Source organism: Girardinichthys multiradiatus, chromosome 9 (assembly GCF_021462225.1).
Source record: "Girardinichthys multiradiatus isolate DD_20200921_A chromosome 9, DD_fGirMul_XY1, whole genome shotgun sequence".
Taxonomy (NCBI): domain Eukaryota; kingdom Metazoa; phylum Chordata; class Actinopteri; order Cyprinodontiformes; family Goodeidae; genus Girardinichthys; species Girardinichthys multiradiatus.
Window position 1 is genome coordinate 8963947 of NC_061802.1, and position 27189 is coordinate 8991135.

The 27189-nt window shown below is 39.5% G+C and overlaps 1 protein-coding gene and 1 long non-coding RNA gene across 6 annotated transcripts in view; one reads left to right on the plus strand and one right to left on the minus strand.

Moving 5' to 3' along the window:
• The first annotated feature begins 2304 nt into the window (after nucleotides 1-2304).
• dnajc6 (DnaJ (Hsp40) homolog, subfamily C, member 6) overlaps nucleotides 2305-27189 on the plus strand; it is a 62040-nt gene continuing 37155 nt past the window's right edge. For 3 of the 5 annotated variants that reach the window (XR_007039661.1, XM_047374940.1, XM_047374941.1), the window contains exons 1-2: nucleotides 10956-11168; nucleotides 22940-23075. Coding sequence is in view for 4 of the 5 variants with exons in the window: in XM_047374940.1 (XP_047230896.1) it covers nucleotides 10964-11168; nucleotides 22940-23075 (341 nt within the window). In the remaining variant the exon portion in view is untranslated. Of the gene's footprint in view, nucleotides 2571-10955; nucleotides 11169-17050; nucleotides 17284-22939; nucleotides 23076-27189 lie in introns of those variants that run through there. The other 2 variants (XM_047374943.1, XM_047374944.1) reach the window with 2 other exon arrangements.
• Nucleotides 11144-16126, minus strand: LOC124873905. Its single transcript, XR_007039662.1, has 5 exons — nucleotides 16057-16126; nucleotides 13370-13453; nucleotides 13152-13242; nucleotides 12124-12251; nucleotides 11144-11273 (listed from the first exon to the last, which is right to left on the minus strand). It is a non-coding gene; the product is annotated as an uncharacterized LOC124873905 (long non-coding RNA).

A 27189-nucleotide genomic window follows, 5' to 3' on the forward strand; every position in this document is an offset into this window, starting at 1 on the left:
ATAATGGAACTCATTTTGTAAATAAATTAATAGAACTAAGTTCTAATGCATTAGGGTTTCAGTTAAAGATTAAGGAAAACAATGGAAGAAACAGGGAGGCCATGGCCCGGATGCCTATCCCTGGTTAAATTATGGATGAGAATAACTCCAAATCAAACTGGTCTTACTCCATTTGCCACCTACTGTACATCATTGTATAACTCCACCCACTGTGTTCTGAGCCTGAGATCACATGACACCAAGTTGCTGATGTGAATTTGTATTCTCAAAGAAATGGTACATGGCAGACCGTTTTCTCTGCCCTCTGACATGAATGAAATAGAGAAAGCACAACAGGAACCTTCATTAGCTGAGTGGATGAATAAAATGTTGCAGACAAAAGAAGAACAAATGTCCAGTGGTCTGCCGATAATCTCTGCTCCTATCCCACAGAATGAGGCCTGGAGACCTGGTCCTGATTAAGACACTCCACCGGAAGGATTGGAGCACTCCTTGGTGGAAAGGGCCGTTTCAAATACTCCTGACAACGCCCACAGCTCTGAAAATAGCAGAGAGGCCTTCCTGGATCCATAAAAGCCACTGTAAGCCAGTTTTGCCATTACAGGAGCCAGATCAACCGACGGGGTAGCAGAGGAAGTCCGGGTTCAAAGATGGCCCAGCGTCTCAAACCGGTGAAGAAAACAGCTGATCTGCGCCCAATTATAAAATGGCTCTCTGTAACTTGTGGACAGGACTGATAAGCCTGAGCTTAATTCTGGTAGCAGGACTCTTTCTCTATCTAAAGCAGGATCCACAGGAGGTGATACCGAACCAGAAGAGATGGACATCAGACGGGACCCATCTCAGACCACTGACGGAAGAACATGACGCACATCCATTCCTACAGAATTTCTGGTATTGTTCATGGTGGCATATGCAACACTGAACCAGGTAGAAATGCACGAAAATGAAGGGGACGATTATGATGACATGTTGTAAATAAATCACATCAAAAGCCTGAGTGTACTCATACATTGTATTTCATAAAATGAGCTTACAGCAGAAAATCGGAAGAAGTTGTTGCTTAAGTGAAATGAGAAAAAGTACAATGATGACATAAACAGGGCAGATTTTTTTAATTCTTTTATTTTTATGATTTCAAGTATTATTCTTTTATTTTTATGATTTCAAGTATTATTCTTTTATTTTTATGATTTCAAGTATTATTCTTTTATTTTTATGATTTCAAGTATTATTCTTTTATTTTTATGATTTCAAGTATCATTCTTTTATTTTTATGATTTCAAGTATCATTATTTTATTTTTATGATTTCAAGTATCATTATTTTATTTTTATGATTTCAAGTATTAATCAACATTTAACTTTTAATGGTCGCCGAGGGCGGCGGGGCCGTATGAGTATTTCCCACAAAATATAATCTGTTTACCGTCCGTGGGTTTTCGCTCATACAAAGTATTTTTCTTACTCGTTTTTATATTAAATGTTTTTACTTGTGATAAAAGGAGGGACTGTTGGATGGGTGCAAAAACTTGTTATCACTCATGTAAAAACCTTGGGTTGGAAGGCACCTGCACTATGCCTTCCTCCCTGTGTGTGTGAGATCATTGTTATCTTTGTGTGAACCAGCCTCCTTTCCGTCTCACACACACACACCCTGTCTGAACTGTCTGTTGAACTGTGCATATAAATAAAGAGATAGGGTGTCAAAACTTTGTAGTTTCACTGCAAAGTGGGCTACCCTTGTCACAAGTAACTCTGACTGTATCGTTCTTACCTCTGAGTTGACTAAATAATACCTAACATATCTTTAGGTTTCAAGGTAGAGAAAAATGAATCTTTTACAATTAGAGGATGGATACTTTTTCTTCAATGGGATGTTGATATTTATGGCAAATGGTGTAATTCTTTTTAAAGCACAGTTTCCAACCTAATGACAAGATATATATATATAACGTTTATATTTTTGAAAATTGTTGTTTTTTTAATCATTTTTAGCCAAAGTTATTAAGAGCCATTGTTGGAGGTCGCACTTGCGACTTCAGGACCGCAGGTTGCTGACCCCTGGTCTATCAGAATCCCATTGTGGTTGTTGGGAGAGAAAACATGGAAGAGCTCATGGGATACGAATGCTTATGCAAGGCACATTGTGTCAGATTTCTTTCAGTCACTAGATCCATTCCATGTTTTCCTGTTCCTATCAGGAAGCACTGAGCGACGCTGCTGGACAGATTCAAGAACATTCAAACCAATGCTGCCCCCTTGCTTTCTCATCTCTACATGCGCTACAGATCTACCAATTGCAGCCCTGCTTTCTGGTCCCACGCCAAAGACGCGTTTAGCTGTGATGATGCAGTATCTCGGTGCCTCCACAGCTTCACTGACAGGTTAAACTGGGATCTACCTGCAAAGCCCTGCAGCGGAGCCCAGTTTTCACAGGGGTGTTTACACCTTGCCCCTACTGTGAATGACAAAGCAAAGGTCAGTGCGTGTGCGCGCAGCCGGGATTTAACGCGCATCACAGCGGCACCAGACGGCGCTCCTGAGAGAATGATAGAAAGCGCACTGAAAGGTAATGGACTCCTTTGAGTTGTCAGTTTCTGACCATCTTGGTGTTTTTTGTTTTTTTACAGTTTGTGAAAACCTGAGTCTCCTAGTTTCACGTCATATCAAACAGAGATGATGGGAGCATCATGATCGGTGCCTGGATGTTACATAATATTAGGCTACCCCTAGAAATCGTGACTACTCACACTAAAAGCGCATCATGTGCTCGCATGGCACTTGCTTTATTTCAATGAACATGCATACATTTCAGTCTGACATTATGTGATTTTCTCGAGGCATCTAAAAAAAACACACAAAGTTGGGTCTCGTCGCCCGGGCCTGTTTGGGTTGCACACAACCGGGTTATGTATGACATCATTTGGGATCTGTTTGTCACGAGGGTCGATTTTTCGAAACAAATGATCTGATCTCATCATTTTTTAACCCTTTGTGCAAACAATGCTTTATGTCATTTTACTCGCTTGATAAACAACATGCAGCGCCTCTGAGTAGACTGAATGCACAGTGTGAAAGCTGCCGCTTCAAATAGTTGGATATTTTTCGACCCATTCGACTAATCCGTGTTTTCAGGTGCAATACCTATTATAACTAAAACGCTAAATTTCGTGAAAACAACGATATGAAAGACATATTTTAATTATCATCGCTGGGGAGAGATGTCAGCCGTATTTCTAATTTATCAGAACCACCAGCTCCTCTTCCGCTGTCCGCCTGCGCACCGTCACATCACTGCGCGTCACGCACATCACGTGAACAGCTTAACAGCGCTTGGTTTAGCTCCATGATCATTACTCCGTGACTTGAGGCACTTTTTTTTTACAACAGAAATAAGGACTTTCTGGTCACCAATGAGGACCTACAGTCCATGGAAATGCAACAAATGACAAAACAATTAAATATTGCATATTTGACAAGCGTGCAGCAGTGAAAGTAGTTCATTGCAGAAGTATTTATTTTTCGTTGAACTATTTCACATTTTTACAAACTCTAATATATTTTACTGGGATTTTAAGTGATAAACCAACACAACAAAGTGCATAATTATGAAGTGAAAGCAAAATAATACATGGTTTTCATTTAAAAAAAATGAAAAGCTAACTGCATACTTATTCAGCCCCTTTAATCTGATACCCCCTAAATAAAAATCACTGAATCCGCTGTCTATCCTACAAACTGCAATTAATTATCTTAGTCGCCTCAGAGAGTTTTGTTAATGACCCTAAACATACAGCCAGATGTACAGTTTAGATCAAAGCATATTCATGTGTCCCAGTCAAAGTTCAGACGAAAATTTTGTTGATTTGGCAAGACCTAAAAACTAATGTTCAGACGCTGTTCATCCAATCTGAATGAGTTTGAGCTGTTTTGCAAAAAGAATGGACATACATTTCAATGCGAAGTTTGTAGAAACACATTCCTTAAGCTCTGCAGCCATAACTGCAGTTTAAGGTGGCTATACACTACTTCCTATTTGTCTATCTCAGTACAATACACTGAAGATCACAGTTGTTATACAACAAATGTGAAAGGTTAATACTTTCAATACTGCTGGAAATTTTTGCAGGGCACTGTGGTATTGATGCAAACTGTAATCTTCAAGATGTAAGATCTCAAAGTCTCTTACTGCAGCCAGTCGGTTCAGGTTTAGCCTTAGTGCTTCAGCTGATCCAGCAGATTCGTTGATTTAGCTTTAACTGTTATGTGGATAATCATTAATCCTCAGTAGATTCTAGAGGATGGTGGTAAAACCAGTAAAGACTGTGATACATTCAGTATCATTTTCTGCCATATGCCATAAAGCAGTTTAAGTTTAATACTATGAAAGGAAAAAAGCTGTTTTAGGGAGGTTTTCATGAGAAAAGAGCTATACATTGCCACACAGGGAAGCTAGAGCAATAAAAGACATAGAGCAGGATCTTTGTTCTTGAATTTAAGCCATAAAAACTTCTAAAGTGCATCTTTAAAAAATGGCAGTGTGGACAGGAGGCTTTTAAACACTGGAGAAGTTGCAACATGTGCACAAATAAAGCTAAGGATTTAATACTTTTTAGGATAAGTTGGAATGGGCATAGGCAAATTATTATACAAAATTATTATACAAAAAGTAGAAAAAAAGTGTACCATGCTGTGCATTAGTATTCACACTTTGAACTCTTTTATATATTGACATGTTACAACCACAAACCCAAATGTATTTAAATGAGATGTCATGTGACATTGCCACATAAGGAGGTGTATAATTGTGAGGTGGAATTTATACGTATCTTAGGGTGTATTCACACTAGAGGGTGACACGGGAGTGGATTTTCTCTCCTGTCCCATCCCGCTCCCACAGAAAAATGTCTTGTCCCATCCCAATCCCAGGCCAGCATAACGAAAAAAATCCTGTCCCGTCCCACTCCTGGTAAATTGACTCCCACTCCCGTCCCGCTCCCATTCAGAACGACTCCCACTCCTGTGCCACTCCCATTTTTGTTTTCTTCATTTAGTCTTTTGGCAATTTCTTTGTTTGAAAGACCAGTTAGGTCCCTGTTTTTAGCTGTAGTAAAGGCCAGTTAAAGTAAAAAGAATAATAGCCCTGGTCCTCAGGGACCCCTTCTCTGCAAGTTTTAGATGTGTGTCTGCTCCAGAACACCTGATTCAAATTCTGACTTGACCTCCTATACAGGCATCAAGAATGGAGGGTCAAACTGGACAAAATTAATACAATAAAATCATCATTCAATAAATAAATGTTGTGAATGTCCCATAAGTGAAGTAAATGTAACATGAAAGAAATGTAACATTAAATGTGCCATTAAATTAAAGGTACCATTTATTTATTTAATACATCATTAGAAACAATAAATGTACCATTATATCATGAAATGGACTATAATGCAATTAAATGTGCCATTGAATAATTAAGTATAATTTTAAAGACAACATGATGTAATTAGTGGTACACTTAATATTTAACGATGTATTAAATAAATTGTACATTTAATGGTACATTCAATTTTTTTCTATTTCACAACATATTTATTTAATATCTTCTCTTAATGAAGCCTTTCTATGAGGTCCGCGAGGGGACATGGGGGGATTTTTTTCTTTTTTGTGTCCCCACTCAATAGTCTTTACGTTATTTCGCAATACTTTGTGGGATAGTTTCCAAACCAGATAACTACAAAAATGAAACAAACACTACACCCGTTTTGAGATTTATTGAGTTTTATTTTGAAATCGGCCTTAAATAAAATTATCTTCAAATCAGACTAAAAGACAGTTTTTATCCACAAGCTGTCAAACAAACTACTGAACTCTGGACCATAAAACAGCATGAAACCACATCTGTGACACTTTATTTGCTTATTGCTGCTGCATGATGTGTACTTTTTTTTGTACGCCATTAGTGTTTTTGTTTTTAGCGTGATTTGAACGGTTCTTCTTATCCTAAGCATTTTATCGCATTGTTTACTGCGTGTTAACCTGCATATGACAAATAAACCATATCAATCACATATCAGTGCTGTTTGTTTTATGAGCAGTTTGTCATCTGTGCTGTTGCTCCAAAATGCCGAACGCAAAAGTATTGCGTGGGGACGCAAAAGAAATAAATTTCCCCATGTCCCCTCACGGGCTTCCGTACCTTACCTCTTAAATCTTTAGAGCACATGCAGCAATTTTGTTGGTCAGATGAGACTTGACACATGTTGGTACTTTTGGTTTGATGAATGAAGAGATGCAGGACTGATTTAATCCAGAATCTGTTTTACAAGTATCCTTTAATCACTGGTGAACTTGATTACAACTAAACACGTTTTACAAGCAGCAGACTGCGTGTTAAAACCGCTGCATTCAACTCTCCTGAAGTTCGGTAATATTTGCGACTTTGCTGTCAGCTCTATGAGTTTAATAGATAAGTCCTTACTTCTGACTTTACGTTACAAATCCAATTTTACCACGTCCAGTTCTCCACCTGCGTTTGCTCCCTCCATTCTGAACGCAGGTGGAAAACGTCGATCAGAAGCACTGTTGGCTTGTGGGTCGTGTAGTTCGTTTGACTCGCATTATAGTATAGGCTACTTGGAAAAAAACTACACAATGGCGGCGTCGATTCAAGTTTTTTTTTCTTAAAGTTTATAACAAAGTCTCAGTTTTACATTTCCAAAGACAATTGATCCTAGTTTATTTTCCCTCCTATTGGTTAGCTCCCGCTCCCGTTCATTTTTTATCCTGTACCGTCCCAATCACGGGATCTTTACTGATGCTGTCTCCCATCCTGCGGGATTCCCGAAAAAATGTCAGCCTCTAATTCACACCAGGAAAGTCATTTGGTCCGCTTATTTGGTCCAGACCAAAAGTTAACTTTATTTTTTTCATTTGGTGCGGTTTGTTTTCACATTGTACTTTTTGCAAGTGAATAATTACTTGTAAACAAAGCCACGTGGGTGACGATCATTGTTCCCATTGGGCAGAAATGACGGGGGCGGGACAGAGCAAAGACCCGGAAATGTAGAAAAACATCTGTAGACGTGCTGCGTGCAGCACCTCTGTTCTGCATATTTGTGCCATTGTTACAACTGCAATATTATTATTACGGTCCATTTATAATTTTGGAACCCCATTGGAGGTTCGCTTATGGTCTGAATACAAACCGGCCCCGATCCGAACCAACCACAAAAAGCGTACGTTTCTTTGGACATAAAAAGCCACCATAGCCGGTGGCAAAGGTGTGTGTTGTAAGGTAATCATACCTGATAAACTGTGTGTTGCTTAGCAACGCTACTGGCTTGTTGTGGGTCAAGGCACGTAGAGAACGTCGGCATTCAGCTCGCATTCTCCGACGAGGTTCCAACATTATAAATGGACCGTTTCAAAGTCTGTGTTGAATGAGCTGCTCTTCATCCTCACAATAATATTGCAGCTGTAATAACGGCACAAATATGCAGAACAGAGGTGCTGCACGCAACACGTCTACAGATGTTTTCCTACATTTCCGGGTCTGTGCTCTGTCCCGCCCCCTGTCATTCAGCCCCCCTGTTCAATACTTTTAAAAAACCCCTTTCAGCGCAATAACAGCTGCAAGTTTTGCACACTTGTAGGCAAAGATATTTGTAAATTTTTCTGAGCAATGTTTTGCATTTTGGCAAAAAAGTTTAGTTTAGGTCTTATGCAGCTGGACTTCTTGGTTTGTGAAGATACTTTATGTTTCATTCTCCATACTTCCTATTTCTAATCACTGATCATGACCCCTATAGTTAAACTGTAATCTGGGAAAAAGTAAAGCAATTTAAAATTCAAATCGGAATCTGGGTGTTAAGCAAGATTTAAAAGGATTTAAAAATTGATGACAAGTCCGTTTGTATTTACACTTCACACAATGGATATAAAGGTGAGTGCTACTTAAATGGTCTTGAAAATTCTAAATCAGAGCAAGTTTTAATGTTATTGAACAGGTTCTCTGTGTAAAAGCAGCTCAGAAAAGCTCAGCTCAGTTTTTTGTCTCTCTGACGTCACAACAGGCCAGTAAAGTCCTGCCTTGTTATGGTTTACTTTCACCTTTTGTAGCAAAGTTGTTGTTCATTCATGTGGTGTGAATTCAGGGGAAGGCTGCAGTTGATTCATCTTTTTAAATGCAGTGCCTTGCAAAAGTATTGTATTGGGGTTTGAGGTGAAACGTCAAAAAATCTGTAAAGTTTGACACCTTTTGCTGCAATAACAACTGCAAATCGTTTGGGGCATTTGTATTCAGCCCATTTTCTTTGATACTCCTAAATACAATCCAGAGCAGCCAACTGGTTTGCACTACTTTGCTATTAGTCATGCACTCCACAATCATTATACATTGACATGAACACACCGTCTTCACAGTGAAGTATGGTGGTGGCAGCATGATGCAATGGGAATGCCTATCTTCAGCTGAGAGAGTGAAGCGAGTCAGTGATTGGAAAGTGGAAGGAAAAAATACAGGGCAATACTGGATGAAAACCTGTTAGAGGCTGCAGAAAAGACTTCAGACTGGGGTTCACTTTCCAGCAGGACAATGACCCTAAAAAAAGCATTCAGAGCTATGATGAAATAAATCAGATCAAAGCATGAGGGAATGGCCCAGTCAAAGTCCAGACCTAAACGCAGCTGAGAATTTGTGGCAAGTAGTGAAAATTGATGTTCATAGATGCTCAACAACATACACTGAAGTTTGTAATGTGACAAAATGAGAAAAAGATTAGATGAGATAAGATAATTTTCATCAAATCTACATAAAATTGAAATTTGTCTTTGTTATCCAGCCAGGAAAAATAAATGCACAAAGCTAAAATAAATAAGTTAAATTAAATGAATATCTAACAAGCATATATCTACAGCCATACACATGAAAAAACCATTCATATAAGAGAACAGCATTTAAAAGCTATGTTCCTCAGTAGGTTTGGTGAAAGTGAAACATTATGCTAGTATTTCCTTGTTTAAAAAACTACAACTAAAGGAATGAATGATTTACAGAGTATGGTTATTTTTGCAAGCCACTAACAATTAATATTATTATCAGCTTATCAGACATTTTCTGACCATCAGAACAAATACCAGGAAAAGTCACTGTCTATGCTAATTAAATCATCTAAACATTAACTGTAATTTTTATTTCATCACCATTTGCACATTAGTTTATACAAAATCAGTATACTCAGATACATTTATTATAGTTTAAATAAAACTCAATCATAACAATGAAAAAGAAGAAGAAAGGAAGGAAACTAATTGTATTTTCCATCTTGTGTGAAGCTGCTGCACCTGCTTGCTGCATGTCTGAAACATGCAGAGTGGAAAAGAAATAATGGATATTGTTAGGCTCAGTTAGTCACAGAACAGGGAGGTAATGTGCACCAGTGTAGTGGCAGCACGTAGCATCCGGTTATGGAGCAGGAATCCTCTGTTTTAGACATTCTGTTCCCGCTGAGTTTTGAGCCTCCCATCCGCTCTCCTAAAAAGAGTTTCCCAGGCTAATGTCCTCTTTTCAGAACCATGCAGGGTTTCTGTTGCCAGGGGACAGGGCTCAGGAAGGAAGCATGCCATCTTTGTGCTGAGATTTGTTGTGTACTAACCTGGGGTCAGAATAAAACAATTACAAATTTAGTTATAAAATAATTGATATTACATTGGTACTGTCTATTTTTCATCCTAAAACATGTCCACCAAAAACTGATAAATTGTAACTGTTTAGGATTTAGAGTCAAACTTTTATTTTCCTAATAATAAAGCATATTGTTTTTCTCCTGGAGTTGTCTTCACAAAAGAGATTGTTTTTAGGAAATCTAGTCACAGACATTAACATCACTTGGTGCTTCAAAGGTGGTGCAGTTGGTTACACTGCTGCCTTCCATCACAAAGTTTCTGGGTTTGAAACCTGGCCTGGGGTCTTTTCTGCAAGGAGTTTGGATGTTCTTCTCATGCATGCATGTTCTTTCTGAGTACTATGGCTTCCTCCCACTCTCCAAAAACATGACTGTTAGGACAGCTGGTTATATTGTTATTCTCTTTTGACTAACAATATAGCAACTTTGCAGAATGGAAGCTTGTCATTTAACAACTTCTGTCAATTTCCAAAATTTTCAGTGTGACTGAGACACGGACTGCTTGCTTGGTGTGACTGGTTTTCTTTGTGCAGTGAACAGATGCATCATAATACTGATAAATAAAAATAAAAAACAACCAATTGACAAGACTCCATCCTTCACCCTATTTGATTATCAGAGGAGTTAAGCGGAGTATTTTTATATTTAGGATTATGATTCCATATTTTTCCTCTACTTGATTCCTTTATTTACAAAAAAAACAGGCGTGTTTTACAGGTCCAGAATATTCAGCTGTCTATTATAATAGTTTATCTTAAAGCTGACTGCATTTGTGCATTCTCATGTTATTACTTGTATTCATTTCAGAAGGTTGGTGAAGCTGAGGTTAGGGTATTGAGGCGTATATTTACCTTCTTTTCCTAATAACATAATTTAGTTTTGCGTTGTTTACATTAAAATGAACCCGGGGAGCAATGAATGCAGCATTACCGTTAATGGACCAGGAGCCGTGGTGGATTTCCCTTTAAGTTGGTCGGGGACAACAGCGGAGGGCAGCAGCAGCAGAAGCTGGGAGTCGTAGTGAAATGCGGCGCTGAGAAATAGAGGAGGCGATCCAGAGAGAGAGGAGGAGAATTAGAGGGAGCAGAGCTACCGATAGCATTTCATATTCTCAGAAAGCAGAGGAGACCGGTTGTCCTCCCATCCTCGCCGGACATGTGCTGCACCAGGCAGAAGCAGCAGTAGCGACGCGGGCGGCGGTGGGGTGGTATAGCCTACTCGTCATTTTGAGCCTTCTTTTGTCTTTTTTTTTTCATTCCCCACATCTTTGCGTTGTTTTGTAATGAGCTTGTTAGGAGCCTACAAGAAAAAGACCAGTTACGATGGCTATGAATGTTTGCAGCTGGTCGATAGCGGCGGAGACAGCTTCGACTACAGCAGGAGGAGCAGCGGCGGCGGCGGCTCACTCGGAGGTTCCATCGCGGCCACCCTCGGATCGAAGGCAGGCCCGCTGAGAGAGGAGGACTGCAGCACCATGGACAGCTCAGGTAGGAGCCCTCAGCGGCCCCCCGGGCAGATTGGATGGCGAGATCACTCTGATATGGAGAGGGCTCGAGTTAAGATGTGATGACTTTACAGAGTGTTGATGCCGCCTGTCCCGGTGAGAACCAGCAGATAACATTATTATGGCTAACACTGAAAGTACACACTGAGACCAAATGTAGGCTTTTATATCTGCTACTCTCCTGGATTTAAACACTTTTTTTAGACACTTAACACATTTAGGCTTACATTTAAAATGTCCACATTTGGTGTTTCATGACATTTATACTGCCCATGTTGTATTGACACAAAGAAAAACTGTCTATTCAAATAAAATGATGAAAACACATTTTTAACCATATTTAATTGACAATGTACTCCTGCAAATAAGAAATCATATGAATGTCAATACTAATCTGTCTCAGGCATCAGAATAGCATTTCACAAAGCAAGTCATTAGAAATTATGAATTATTGTTCAATAAAGCAAACAAAATCATCCTCTGTTTACATTGTGAGTGCTTAATATTTATTGCAGTGGCATCACAAAGAAAGGGGGTTGGGAAGGCAGGGGGTGGGAGTATAGGTTGTGTCAATGGCCACCCCAAATAAATTACAGGTGCATCGATCAGGCATTTTCCAGGAAGATGGACCTGCTGATTTTTACCGATTTTATTTTTCCTGTAACACATAAAAGAGAAAAACCTGTGCTGCAGGTTCTTTGATAGAAGTAGAAGTTTAGAACCATACAGAACATTAAGGACTTGCAGTATATGCATGTAGGCTATTCAACTTAACCTCTCTCTAAGTTTCACTAAATTCAAAACAAATTGCGCCAGAGAACATGTTGCTTGTAGATGCGTTTATTGATCAAACTTGAAAGTAGTTTTTAATAGTAGGTAGATTTTGATAAAATTAATGATCAGGGTAAATAGAAAAATCTGCTTTTGCAGTATCTTACCTGGGAATCACAGATCAGAGCTGATCAAGGAAACATTTGCCAATTCCTATCTCTGGTCGATTGATTACTGCATCTCTACTTTAGACTTGCTGACCTCCATGGGCAGACAAACTTCTATGCAAAAGTGTCTTAGGATGAATTAAAAAAAAGTAGAGGACTAGTTTAAATTAATATCAACATTTATTTATTTCAATTATTTCATTTTATTTTTGTCTGTGTCAATTGTGAATGTCCGGCACCCCATGGGCCTGACCCCTTACTCTTAAAATGACAACAATAAAACTCCTGAAATGCTGTTATGGCTTTTGATTTTGATGTCCCACCTCAAAATTATAAATGGGCCCCACCTGGCCAACCCTTTAAAAAATTCACCCCTAATCTCTTAGAATAAGCCTTGCATTGACCACTAATACAACTAAACCTGATTGACATTCAAATATCTGTTTTTGTAAATTTTCTAATTTAAAATTTGTATCCTATGAAAACATCTACTAACAAGGTAAATCCGTTGACAATGAAAATTTAAATACATGTAGATATTTATAAACCAAATAATATCTTTAGGTGTTTCTGCACTAAAATTTCGGTAACTGACTTATTCAGTGGAAATAAAAACTGAGACAAGGGAGTGATTTCAAATTGATATGTAAATAAACTTTCTTTTATTTATTTTCTTTTATTGTTCATTTCTATTCAGTATTTGCACAGATTGCAGTATGGATAATTATTCATAAATAGTACCAGATATACTATTTCTGATGTCAAAATGGGTTTAATTAACAATAATTTGAGGCTCATGGGAATAATGACTAAAAAGAAGGTCTTTGGTTTAGCATCTAGTATAGCATCTCTGCAGTGCTGTGTGCAGTCAGCCTGCCTCCAGGGATAAATGTTTGTGTGAAACAAAAGAAGCTGGATGAGGAGAGTGGGAGGGTCAGTGTGGAGAGGGGAGTGTGGGTGGGGATGAGGCAAGGGGTCCCTCGTGTCAGATGTGTGTTTGGCCTGGCAGGGCTTGCCCACTTGCTTACCCATGGTCTTTTTGATGCTAGTGTGTGTGTTTCTGTATTCATCTGCTCCACTTTCACACATGCCGGATATTGAAGGCTTAAGGTTGGCTCTCTGGAAGGAGGGAAACACGTTCAAACAAACCATTGATCTTTCTGGCCAAGAACTCTCACGGCTGATGATGTCCGACTCACGCTCTTTCAGAGTGGACAAGCTTTTTGGTGTTCTACTCAAGTTTTACCTGATCTAGTCATTATCTGGTGTCTACATTAGCAAGCCTTGCTACTGTAAATTGGTTCAGCAGTCTGCACACTCCCACATCCATCTGGACATAGAGCGAAAAAAAGGAACCAGATAACAGAATAACAAGGAACAGGAAGATTCAAACGGACGTGTTGGGAGATAATGTAGAGCAGAAAGAGATCAAGGTACAGTTACTTCACACTGCCGTCAGAAGGAGTTTTATCATACTAAGGTAGGGAAACAACACAGAGAAGACAGGACAGGCAGTGGGGGCAATAATCTCCCAGATTTGATTTTCCATTCTGAACAGTTATGAAGTGATACAGTGCCTTGAAAAGTGAATCATGCTATTTGAACTTTTCATGTTTTGTCACGTTACAATATCAACCTTTAATATCTGATTTGGCATGTATGTGAGAAGAGGAGCTAAAGTACGGCGCAATTTTCAAAAATGTTCACAAACAAACATCTGAATAGTGAGGCATGCATGTCTAATTAGCCCTGAGGAAATACTTTGTAAAATCACCTTTGAGTCCAATTACACCACCAGACCTTTCGGTTATTTTTGGGCTTTGCACATCTAGAGATTCTAGAATTGCGCCGCTCAAGGTGGCAGCAGGTTGGAGTAGCTCTGTTACTTTTGATTCAGATTTATTCTTTTTTGGGAACTATTCCTCTTGTGGTGGATACAGTTGATTTTTTTTGGACGACTGTCCTCTCCGGTGTTAGATGCTGTGCAGCTTGGAGGATTTTTCCTAATACTTTCTATTATCATCATCTACCATCATCTGCTGGGGAAGCAGCATCAGAGCCAGGGACTTAAAAAGCTCAACAAGCTGATAAAGAAGGCTGGCTCTGTTCTGGGGACTCTTCTGGAACCTCTGGAGATCATTGTGGAAACACGGATTCTTCATAAAATGAAGAACATTATGGAGAACCCTGAGCATCCTCTTCATGAGACTGTCCTACAACAACAACAGAGTGTCTTCAGTCAGAGGCTTCTTCAGATCTGCTGTAAGATGGAGATCCTTCCTGCCCACAGCCATCAGCATCTACAACGGCTCTTTGAAGAAACCCTCATAATGAGCTACATTTCATTTTCCTTTGGGATTAATAAAGTATTTTTGAATTTAATTGAATTTGAATCTAGAGATTAGAGTCATTCTTATTTGCGAAAAAGGAGAAGCATCCCCACATCATGTTGCACGTTGGCGAAAATGTTACAATTTTGGTCTCATATGACCAGAGCACTTTCTTCTAAATGCTTGTTGTGTCACTAACATAGAATGTGGCAAACTGTGAACAGGACTTCGTATGACTTTTATTCATTTCTCCTTATCACTCTTTCATAAGGGTCAGACTTGTGGAGTTTATAGCTAATGGTTGTCCTGACAATTGGTTATTTCACCTTAACTGTGGATCTCTGCAGCTCCTCCAGTATCACCTCGGACCTTTTGGCTTTTATGATTAATGCTCTACATTTCCGGTCTGTTGGTTTAGTTGAATGCCCGCATCCTGCTCCATTTGCAGTTGTGCCACCTTTTCTTTTTCACAAGATTGATGAGCAGTGCTCTGCTTGAAATATTATTTCACAACCTAACCCGGCTTAATCATCACCACGACTTAAACCCTGTCCTGACTTGTGTGTTACTTGGTCCTCATGATGTTGTTCATACAAGTGATTGGACTGGATTTTATTTTTAGAGGTACCAGAATAAAGGGAGATGAGTACCCCAAAAGACTTGCATTTGTAAAAGCAGCAAAAGGTAGTTCAACAATGTCTGTCTCAGGAAGGGCTGAATAGTAATATGTGCTAACATTTTCAGACTTTTATTTGTAATACAGTTTGAAAACTCTGGTGGCAGCAGAGTTAATCCATAAGGTGTTGCTCACCAGCATATATTGGTCAATGAATAATTTAAAAGAGGACTGACCACGCTGACCCTATGTCAAGCTTCAACCTTATCTCCAAACCTACCTGGAAGTAGTACCCAAGAGAGCCTAATTGTGGGCATTTATGCTGAAATACAGTTTTCCATATTAGTCACAAATGAGCACCATTTGACTGGTTTTGAAGATCCTGGATGCAATCTGAATTTACTGTGTAGCTGACTCTAGTTTTTCGTTGAACTATACAGATAACCTAAAAGTCGTTCTCCCTGGAAGAAAGTAGAAATACTTAAATAATAACTCAAGACTCTTTTACAGTGCTCTATGTCCACTACTATTATATTTGTCTTTTTCCTGGTTCAGCAGAAGATGAACATCAAATGAAGGTGCAAAAATGGGAACAAACTTTACTTAAATAAAGTTCTGCATGCCTGATATGCTGACAGCCTGGAGCTGCAATTAATCAGAGCTGTAATGCTGTTGTGTCATGCTTTCTGTAGCCTTTAATAACATGGAAAGGAGTGGTTAATCTGTATGGTGAATGACTAATAATGTGTGATCAGCAGCAGCTATAATTAGGCAGATTAAAATTAGTTTGACATGATTCAGAACAAATCAAGGTCTAGGAATGTAGCAGCACTGAAGTTTTGAGCCTGTCAGGCTTTATTGTTTATATCTGTTTGTGTTATTTACATCAACCAGGATAATGACACACAAAAAGGGTTGAGAAGACCGATATATTTAGAGAACCGAACCATATGATGTGATGAGGAGGCGACAAATAGCAGGCTTTACCTTTGTAGTTTTCTTATGCGCTGTTTTTTTTTTTTTTTTTGTAGATCTCTCTGCTGCTTTCCCATATCTGCATCCTCTCTACCTGTATAGGCATCGAGCAGAATTGGCGCATCTAGGTTAAATTCACTCAACTCTGGATTTCAAACAGTGGCGATTGCTCTAAGACTACAAGGGAAGCTCAGCTTCCCCTAAAATGTCAAAAAAGAAGTGATCAAATATATACTGTTGTGTGTACATGTCATTGACTAAATATGCGCTACAACGCGCTCAACCTTTGTTCAGAATCAGCTTCTTATCACTGGTAATGACGCGGCTTTCCTATTACTCATTCTCGCAGCTTCACAGCGCTTTAAACAGTGAGTTCAATAGCGAAGCAAAAATGCTGGGCTATACGAAGAAACTTGTGCCATCAGAAACTGAATTTGAATTGCTCAGACTGAATCTGTAGGCGGATGCTGGTCTTTCAAGGAGGAGAAGCTCAATGTCAAGATCGCTGCTTCGCTCATTTCGCTGTCAATCAAAAAGGGATTCAACCTCAGACAGATCATCCAATCATCATGCAGAAGCTGAGCATCCAGGCCAGCCAAGGCCAGCCCACTGCCCCCACACAACCCCAGGGCGGGACAAAACCCAGTATGGGAAGAAACTTGTGCCATCAGAAACTGAATTTAATTTGCTCTGACTGAATTTGTATTTGTGTAATTTTAAATTAATGCATTGATTTGAAAATGAATTTCACTAAACTGAAACGGAATTTTATGGTTTGAAACTGAATTCATTTGCTTTTAAAATGTATTTCGTTGTATTAAAAATTCAGTTAGACTACTTTCACATTCAGATCTGTAATTCAATTTCAGTTCCAAAATTCAGTTTTTTGTGTCACACATCCGGGTCCTTGAGGATAGCCACAGATCAATCAAACACAGATTCATCGATTTCATTTAACATCAGGTTAAACTTCCTTTACGGCATGTTGAGCTGGAGCAGCGCAGCAAACATGAGCTTAGCGGATTTCAATCACCAAGTCAAATGAGCATCTATAAGAAGTGTCATGTAAACAAATGATGGTCAAACAGTAACACTTATGCTACCTGTAGCTATTAGCTAAACATACTAGATTAGCATAGTGTGCCGCCGGTGTTACGTCGGTCTGCGTTTCTCTTGCCCTTACCTCAACGAAACGTAACGAAGCGCAGAGCTGTGAAATCGAACAAATGGAGCCTGAAGGTTAATAACGCTGTCTCTACTGTAAATAACTACACGGTTTTTATTTACCCTTTTACATATTGCTGATGGCTAATAATGCTGTTTTGTTTTAAAATGTTATTGTTTTATGATCTTGTTCATTATTCAGCCATTTAAAATGTTGAAAATATTTTTTTGTTTTCATAGATATAAAAATCTAACGCTAGATAAAATACATTGATGACAAATACCATTTGTTTAATTTTTTTTTGTAAAGCTTTCAACAACTTAAACACTAACTTATTAACTTTTAGAACAAAGTTTAAATCAGTTTATTTGCACAGCATAATTATTATTATTATTATAAATAAACCAAACATTAATATTAGATTTTATCTGACTGAATTCTATCTGTTTAACGTCCACCCATTGGGGAAACGCAGCAGGAGTTTGAAAACAATGTGCCGGGAGTCAGCTGTTCTCTCTGGGTTTAGCGCACCTCAACCACCCGGTCAGCTGACAGCTGGCGAGGTGAGCCAGCTGCAGGGGCAGCGGACGAACACATCGGCGCATTTGTGCAATTAAACTGATCAGATATTTTAGGTTTACACAACTACATTCTCGTCTAAAAACATTGTAAAAGTTCAGTTGTTTCACAGAATGCGCAATATAAACAATTTTATTCACAGCTTTTCGGTCCTCCGGCCTTTGCTACTTCCGTTTGAATCATCTACTTCGAGACGCAATGAATCATGGGATAGGGTGAGCCACGGAGGATACACTGGACCTATCCTTCAAATCTGGGGATAAGAAGGACGCATTTGTTGGAACCTTGGAGATAGGGCAGCATTCGTCGCCTCATCCAGGACATTATCGGCCTACAAATGCGTCCGTCAAAGGATGCAGTCTTGAATTTGGACACAGCAATAGTGAATGATATCCATGAATCAGTAAATCTGTGTTTGATTAATCTGTGGCTTCAAGAACCTGGATGTGTGACACAAAAAAATGAATTTTGGAACTGAAATTGAATTTCAGATCCCCAGTCGGTCGTGGCAGATGGCCGCTCACACTGAGCCTGGTTCTGCTGGAGGTTTATTCCTGTTAAAAGGGAGTTTTTCCTCTCCACTGTCGCTACATGCATGCTCAGTATGAGGGATTGCCAGTGACTGTCCACTGTCACTACAGGTCCTTCTCAAAATATTAGCATATTGTGATAAAGTTCATTATTTTCCATAATGTCATGATGAAAATTGAACATTCATATATTTTAGATTCATTGCACACTAACTGAAATATTTCAGGTCTTTTATTGTCTTAATACGGATGATTTTGGCATACAGCTCATGAAAACCCAAAATTCCTATCTCACAAAATTAGCATATCATTAAAAGGGTCTCTAAACGAGCTATGAACCTAATCATCTGAATCAACGAGTTAACTCTAAACACCTGCAAAAGATTCCTGAGGCCTTTAAAACTCCCAGCCTGGTTCATCACTCAAAACCCCAATCATGGGTAAGACTGCCGACCTGACTGCTGTCCAGAAGGCCACTATTGACACCCTCAAGCAAGAGGGTAAGACACAGAAAGAAATTTCTGAACGAATAGGCTGTTCCCAGAGTGCTGTATCAAGGCACCTCAGTGGGAAGTCTGTGGGAAGGAAAAAGTGTGGCAGAAAACGCTGCACAACGAGAAGAGGTGACCGGACCCTGAGAAAGATTGTGGAGAAGGGCCGATTCCAGACCTTGGGGGACCTGCGGAAGCAGTGGACTGAGTCTGGAGTAGAAACATCCAGAGCCACCGTGCACAGGCGTGTGCAGGAAATGGGCTACAGGTGCCGCATTCCCCAGGTCAAGCCACTTTTGAACCAGAAACAGCGGCAGAAGCGCCTGACCTGGGCTACAGAGAAGCAGCACTGGACTGTTGCTCAGTGGTCCAAAGTACTTTTTTCGGATGAAAGCAAATTCTGCATGTCATTCGGAAATCAAGGTGCCAGAGTCTGGAGGAAGACTGGGGAGAAGGAAATGCCAAAATGCCAGAAGTCCAGTGTCAAGTACCCACAGTCAGTGATGGTCTGGGGTGCCGTGTCAGCTGCTGGTGTTGGTCCACTGTGTTTTATCAAGGGCAGGGTCAATGCAGCTAGCTATCAGGAGATTTTGGAGCACTTCATGCTTCCATCTGCTGAAAAGCTTTATGGAGATGAAGATTTCATTTTTCAGCACGACCTGGCACCTGCTCACAGTGCCAAAACCACTGGTAAATGGTTTACTGACCATGGTATCACTGTGCTCAATTGGCCTGCCAACTCTCTTGACCTGAACCCCATAGAGAATCTGTGGGATATTGTGAAGAGGACGTTGAGAGACTCAAGACCCAACACTCTGGATGAGCTAAAGGCCGCTATCGAAGCATCCTGGGCCTCCATAAGACCTCAGCAGTGCCACAGGCTGATTGCCTCCATGCCACGCCGCATTGAAGCAGTCATTTCTGCAAAAGGATTCCCGACCAAGTATTGAATGCATAACTGTACATTATTATTTGAAGGTTGATGTTTTTTGTATTAAAAACATTTTTCTTTTATTGGTCTGATGAAATATGCTAATTTTGTGAGATAGGAATTTTGGGTTTTCATGAGCTGTATGCCAAAATCATCCATATTAAGACAATAAAAGACCTGAAATATTTCAGTTAGTGTGCAATGAATCTAAAATATATGAATGTTAAATTTTCATCATGACATTATGGAAAATAATGAACTTTATCACAATATGCTAATATTTTGAGAAGGACCTGTACATGCTCATCCAGGAGGAGTGAATGCTGCAAGTCACTGACTCGATGCAATCTGCTGGGTTTCCTTAGACAGAAAAACTTTTTATCCAATTTGAATAAATAACTGAATCTGACTGCACTGTTCAATGGTTAGGATTAATTGGTATGTATGTACCTGACTGTTGTGAAGTGCCTTGAGACGACATGTGTTGTGAATTGGCGCTATATAAATAAAACTGAATTGAATTGAAAAGTGAAAGTAATCAAACTGAATTTTCAATACAAGGAAAGCAATTTTCAAAGCAAATCAAGTCCGTTTTAAACCATTATATTCAGTTTCAGTTTAGTGAAATTCATTTTCAAACCAATGCATTTAATTTCAAATTACACAAATACAAATTCAGTCAGAGCAAATTAAATTCAGTTTCTGATGGCACAAGTTTCTTCCCATACTGGGTTTTGTCCCGCCCTGGGGTTGTGTGGGGGCAGTGGGCTGGCCTTGGCTGGCCTGGATGCTCAGCTTCTGCATGATGATTGGATGATCTGTCTGAGGTTGAATCCCTTTTTGATTGACAGCGAAATGAGCGAAGCAGCGATCTTGACATTGAGCTTCTCCTCCTTGAAAGACCAGCATCCGCCACTGATTTCAAGATAGAGTCTCCATTACGCTTTTTAAGGCAACCTCCCTTGCTGACTTGGTGAAGCTTAAAATAGGGCCAAACACGCTGGTAAAATTATAGCCTTGCTTAGAGAAACCACAAGTGATTTTTTGGCCTCAGGATACAAATGCTGGCTGTGGTCAAACTAATCTGACTTAAAGTTGTAAATGTTAGTTTGCTGATCCTTGTTGGTGGTTGTTTCCAATAACAGCCAGATCTGTGAAGTGCAGAACTAATAGTTGTCCTGTCAACAAATTTGCAAACATGAGGTGTGGATCTGTGCAGCTCCTCCATAGTTACCGTGGGCCTCATAGCAGCTTCTCTGATTACTGCTCCTCTAAGTCTGTCAGTTTAAGTGGACAGCCATGTCCTGCAATGTTTGCAGTTATGTCATGCTTTTTTTGTTTTCAGATCAAGATTAAACAGTGCTATGCGTGATGTTTAAAGCATACTGTTTTAAAAACTAACCCTGCTTTAAACTTCTCTACAAGTTTATCTCTGACGTCCCTGCTGGGTTCCTTGGTCTCCAAGATGCAGTTTGTTCACTAATGTTTTCTAAGAACCCTCTGAGGCCTTCATAGAACAGCTGTATTTATATTGAGATAAAATGAGACATAGGTTGACACCTAAGTCAACCAATTAGGTGACAAATAGTTGCACTGGACTTTAATTAGGGGTTTCAGATTTAAGGGATCATGCTGCAAAAGTCTTGATACCACAGTGGAGGATCATCTTCATAGTTAAATTCCATTGACAAGAATTGAAAATTGCTGTTCAGAGCAGCTCTCCCTCTAATTTGACTGATATTAAGCAAAGATGAATTGGCAAAAGTTTGAGTAAATAGGTAAAAGTATTGACTCAGAAGGCAAAATAGAAATGCACACCACATTTTTCAGATTTGTAAAAATATTTTGAAAACCATGCATCATTTCCCTTCTATGTCATGATTGGTTTGTATACCAGAAACTAGGATCTTTTTCCCCTGATGTTCAGCATTGGCACAGTAGCTGACTGAGTCAGACTGTCCTCAGTATACCCAAGCCATGTTGTGCAATGATTCTCTTGCTGTTTTAGAGAGGCAGTTCACACTTTTAAACTGATAAGCTGTAGCACATGCTGGGGGTGAATTTTCTATTCAACAAGCTATTTTAGCCCTTGATGCTTAGATGAGACCACTTCTGCTTCATTTTTGGATACATCATGTTTAAAATCACTTGATTTGCCTGCACTGCCAGATTAGAATTTAAATGATGACACTGTTGTTGCTATGAGCAGATTGCAGAGTGGAGTGGATGTAGGGACAGAAAAGAAAAGATCACCAGTGGGGTGCTGACTCAGATATAACACTTGGGTGTCTTCTAAGATTCACCAGAGAGATGCACAAGTGCAAATGCTGTGCAATTTATTGTGTGTCCTGCTTTTGTGCCCTTGTGCATCAATCCTTTACAAGCAGATGTATTTTATGCAGTGACTCATAGGTTCATTGAGATGCATATCTATATCTACAGGATATCAATATGTCATAGAGTGTAACAAAATTACTTTGTTTAGACTGCATTTAACTGAAATAGTTTAATACTTCTTAATAACACACAAAGGACATAAAGGATGTAAGATGTGCAAAACAACTCAATAAATCATCTAAGTTTTTCATGGTGCACCTATATCTTTACACTGACAAAAATGGAGCTAAATCAAAAAATAACCTGACTTTCAAACAGCAATGGATTTAAAATGTATTTTGTTAGTTATTATCTTTATGCAAACTTTCAGGTTGATTGGCAAGTCGAACACACAGTTTGTGTGCTCTGTCAAAGGATTGTAAAATAAAACAGTTAATAAAAACATAAAATCACTTATTTCATTTTAATTGGTGGGACACAGAGCTGGTGGCATAGGAGGTTAAGCGGAGGCCTGAGTCCTCAATGCAGGCTGTTGTGGGTTCAAGTCCCAGAACCCTTGATGTTTACTGCATGTCCTTAACCCTCTCTCTCCAGTATTTATTGTCTACTTACTTTTGAAAATTTTGAAAAATAACAGCCACTAGTGCAAAAAAAAAAAAAAAACACATTATTTTACTGGATGTCTCAAGTGTTCAGCTTTAGACAAGATTAAGCTTTATTTTTGTCAAGGTTTCTTTTGGATGTCTTTCCATCACCCAAATACTCAGTGAGTTGTTTCTGTGGAAGTCTACACCAGTTTGTGAGTATGTCTGGGTTTGCCTTTACTGGATTCATTTTTGCTAAATGTTCTCTTGTCTTGCAGATGTGGATGCCGGCTATGGTGGAGGTTTGCTGGACATGGTGAAGGGAGGAGCTGGAAAGTTCTTCAGCAACTTTAAGGACAACTTAAAAGACACTCTGAAGGACACCTCCACAAAGGTCATGCATCAGGTTGCCACGTAAGTAAACACAATGCTCATTTTCAAAATAAGGAGTAACTATGGGGCTGCATGGAACGCTGTGTGGTTGGTGGTGGAGACATTGCTGCAGAGTGTTAGCACAGCTTGAAGCTGAGCTGCATGAAACTTCTACAGCACTGCGTCTTCCTGCTAACATTCATTCCTTGATCAGAAGATTATTTACAGCTGCAAGTAAAAGACTGTTGCTGTCTTTGACCGGCTTTGTGCCAGTATAACAGAATCTGAATGTACTAGTGGTGATAGCAGATCAAATCCCTTCGAGTAGTCAATGAAATGTTGTGTCTGCTACATGTCTGACCTACAACCTTTAAAAGTAATAAAAGCGGTGGACTACCACCAACCATAAGGCATGCCAATGGAGACTGTGGATGTAGGCTGGTGGACACACTTTACTAAGAGGTCTCACTGACACATAGTTTCTCTTAAACACGGTGTGTTGCCATCTCACAAAATGAGCACCTTTATTGTGACACTATTTAACATGTAAGGCATTTTCTTACATATTGTGGTCCATCTACATCTTTGCTGAAAGAAATTTAATGGACTTCATTAAAATCCTTCCTATGTTCCCAATTTTCAGTATTCATACTCCACTTGTCAAAGGGACTGAGTTCCAGCTTTTTTTGGGACCTTTCGATAAACTGACCCACATTCTTTATTAGCTTTAAATAAAGTAAATAAAGACGTGAGCATACGGAAGCTGTAATTGTTTAATGCAGCTCAGCTCTAATCTGGTCAAACATTTAACTGATCTTATGATGCTAAGCTTTTCAGTGTGTCTGAAATTATCTTACAAGACTACAAACCGGTCGGAAGTGTTATTTACTGCCTGTTTGTTTCAGCTGGTTTATCTTTTAAAACACCTTTTTTGTAAACTTCTCCAAATAAATTGAAAGTTAAGTTGGGCCCTGTCCCAATACTCGCACTTCCACTCTTGTCTCCCTGAATTGCGCGTTCCAGTTGATGGGTTCGAGTGCGTAGTGTGTCCCAATTCTCCAGAGTGGTCCTTAGCCCCGCCCCCTTTGTGCCCTCAATCCACACTTCGGCTAAGCACGCACCCAAGTGGACTTTGCCAAAGTATATTACCCACAATATACTGCTGTAGATGACGTTCTGAGCAAAAACCAATCACATCCATCAATGTAATAAACCATCAAATCAGAATAATAAGAACTGCGTAAACTTTAGACAGCAAGCCGACAAATATATATTTTTTTTACTGGTTTTCCAGGCTCAACATTGTAAGAAACCACTGGGTTCAGAGTGAGTCTGGGCAGTCAGTAGGCCATAACACTGAAGTTACCTTTCAAACAAACACTGGCGCAGCGAGAGTCTGGTGTATAAGCCTCCTTCGCTTCCTGCACTTTCTTCTCCTCAAAACAATTGCTTGTTGCAGTTTTAAAATACTTTTTTTTAGCAGCAAAACTGTGAAAACAGCACCGGTTCCCGCCCTTTTTGATGTTGCAGATACGGTGCAGAGGTGCAAGTCGATGACGTAACCCCTACTGTCCCAATTCTCCAATTTTGCACACTTTTAACCTGCGCACTTCAATCCCTACATGCACTTGTACAAAGTAGACACTTCATAGAGGGTGTAGGGTGTAGTGTGGGCATTGGGACAGGGCCTCTATATTCTTCCTTTCATAATTCTTCATAGTTCACAATGTAACTTTAGTTTTTGTGAACTGGTTCTGCTTTCTATGTAATGTTTGGATGGTTACAGTAAGTGTCAGTTGGAGCTTTAAAAGAGAAACTGCTTGGCGTGGAGGGAGGGAGGAGACGGGAGGTTGACACGGCTCGGTTGTTCCAGTGTGTTTGTGCACAGGCATCTGCTCTGGGCAGCACAAAGGGGCCTCTGTTTCACAAACATACACTCATAGATACACACACAGCCTGTATGTGTCTTGAATCAGCAAGTTTGATGGTTTTGTCCCTCCCTCACACCTCCTCTCCTCCAGTTGTTCTGTCCTGTTTTCATCTTAGCTATCTCTCTCTTCCCCTCTTTTGGCTGAATTATTTATTTGAGCCCATTGTGCCAAATGGCTTGTGCACTGCTGATACTAACATATTCATTTCATTCAGGCCAAGTGTGCAGTCGTGTGTGATTGAGGGGAGTGTATAGGTATTTGTGAGTGGGCAGTTTGGATGATGGAGAGGTGTGAGTGAGCAAAAACAAAGACAGTTCAGAATATTGCAGACATTTAGAGTCACTCCTCAACATTACTTTTGTTATTTTTCTGCCTTTGTGGAAATGAATGCAGATTCTGTACCTTAGATACTTTAGGACTCAATCAATGCATGGACCAATTGTAAGGAGGATGATTTACATTTTAACTAATCACTATTAAGCCAAATGATCTGGCTTGATGATCGCACTTTTATTAAATTATAGCAACAAACGTCTATTTTTTTTTATTGGGCTTTTGTGTGAAAGACCAACACAAAGTAGTGCATAACTGTGAAGAAGAAGTTGTTCATACACAGCTTTTTTAGATTTTCTAAAAAAAAAAATCTGAAAAGTGTGGTGTGCATATATTCCGTTGCCCTAAGTCAAAACTTTGTAGAACTAGTTTCACTGAATTTACTGCTGCACACCAAGGGCCTGACATTTTAGCAATTTCCTAGCAAATAAGCTCCAGGTCATTGAAATTTGCTGGAAAGTGTCTGTAAACAGTCAGTCAGTCATTTTCTACTACTTCTTCCATAATGGGTCACAGGGAAGCTGGTGCCTATCTCCAGCAGTTTATGGGGGGAGGCGGGGTACACCCTGGACAGTTTGCCAGTTCATCACAGTGTCTGTAATCATCCACTTTAAATTTTTTTGCCACTGTTGACCTGCTTCTGGACTTTAATTGGGCCATTCTAACAATGGGAATTACTTAAATCTAAACCCCTCCATTGTTGCTCTGGTTGTATGTTTAGGGTGATTTTCCTGCTACAAGGTGAACCTCAGTGCCAGTCTCAAGTATTTTTCAGCCTTGATCCAGTTTTGTTGAAGGAATAACCTTTTATTTTGATCCATCCATCTTCCAATCAACTCTGAAAAGTGTCTTTATCCCTGCTGAGAAAATCATCATCACACCATGATGCTGCCACCACTTATTTTCATAGTGGAAATTGTGTTTTCAGAGTGAGCCTCACTTATCTCCTACTACAGCTTGAGTTTTGTTCTCCCATAATGTCCATTTTGATCTGTTTCGACCAGAGCCCCTTCTTTAATTTCTGCTGGGATCCATGCATGACTTGAGGCCATTTTTAATCAGAATGTACTCTGTACCTCTTTCTATAATTGCTTTCTTCTTGCCACCCTTCCATAGAGTCTTCATAATGCTGTTTGATAATTAAGGGTCTCTAACAAAATTGTATGATTTTCACTGAAAAGAGAAAGGTGCATAATAACACTAGCAGGGGTCGTGTAAACTGAATATTTTCAGTTTTTGAACTTTAGCATAGTTAGCATATTAATATGTGTTTTCTCACTTGATGCATGACCTCGTTGGCTTCACTCGACAGCTGAGTGTCCAAACTCTTTTCAAAATGCCCAATAACAAAGGTGGTGTTGATAAAAGAGGTGAAAACAGAAGGACTGGTCCAATGGTAGATGAAGAAAAACCAAGTGTAGGTGCACAATGCAGGTCCATGCAGAGCAGGAGGAAGTTGTGAGACTGGGCGTTCAGACCTCAACAGGTGATCGGTTCATATGCAGTCGTTTAATTTCATTGATTATATGTGGTTCCTGGGACCACAGTCAGTGGAGAAAAGTTAAATGTATTAATCTGGTTAATGTGGATTCTCTGTTCAGTTTGTTCGGACTGAATATTAAGTAAAATTAATGAAAAAAAATGCTTTTGAATGTTTATTTAATATAATTTTAAGAAATATAGTGACAAGTAAAAAAAGATTATGACAGGATTTTTTTGACCCGGTCAAAATGACTGACAAAAAAGTCTAGCACAACCTCAGATTTACTACTCAGATATAACACTTGGGTGTCTTCCAGATAATATTACTACTGTACTAATTAGGTGACTCCTGAAGATTTTGGGGGTTCAGATTAAAGGGGGCAGAATACATATGCATGCCACATTTTTAA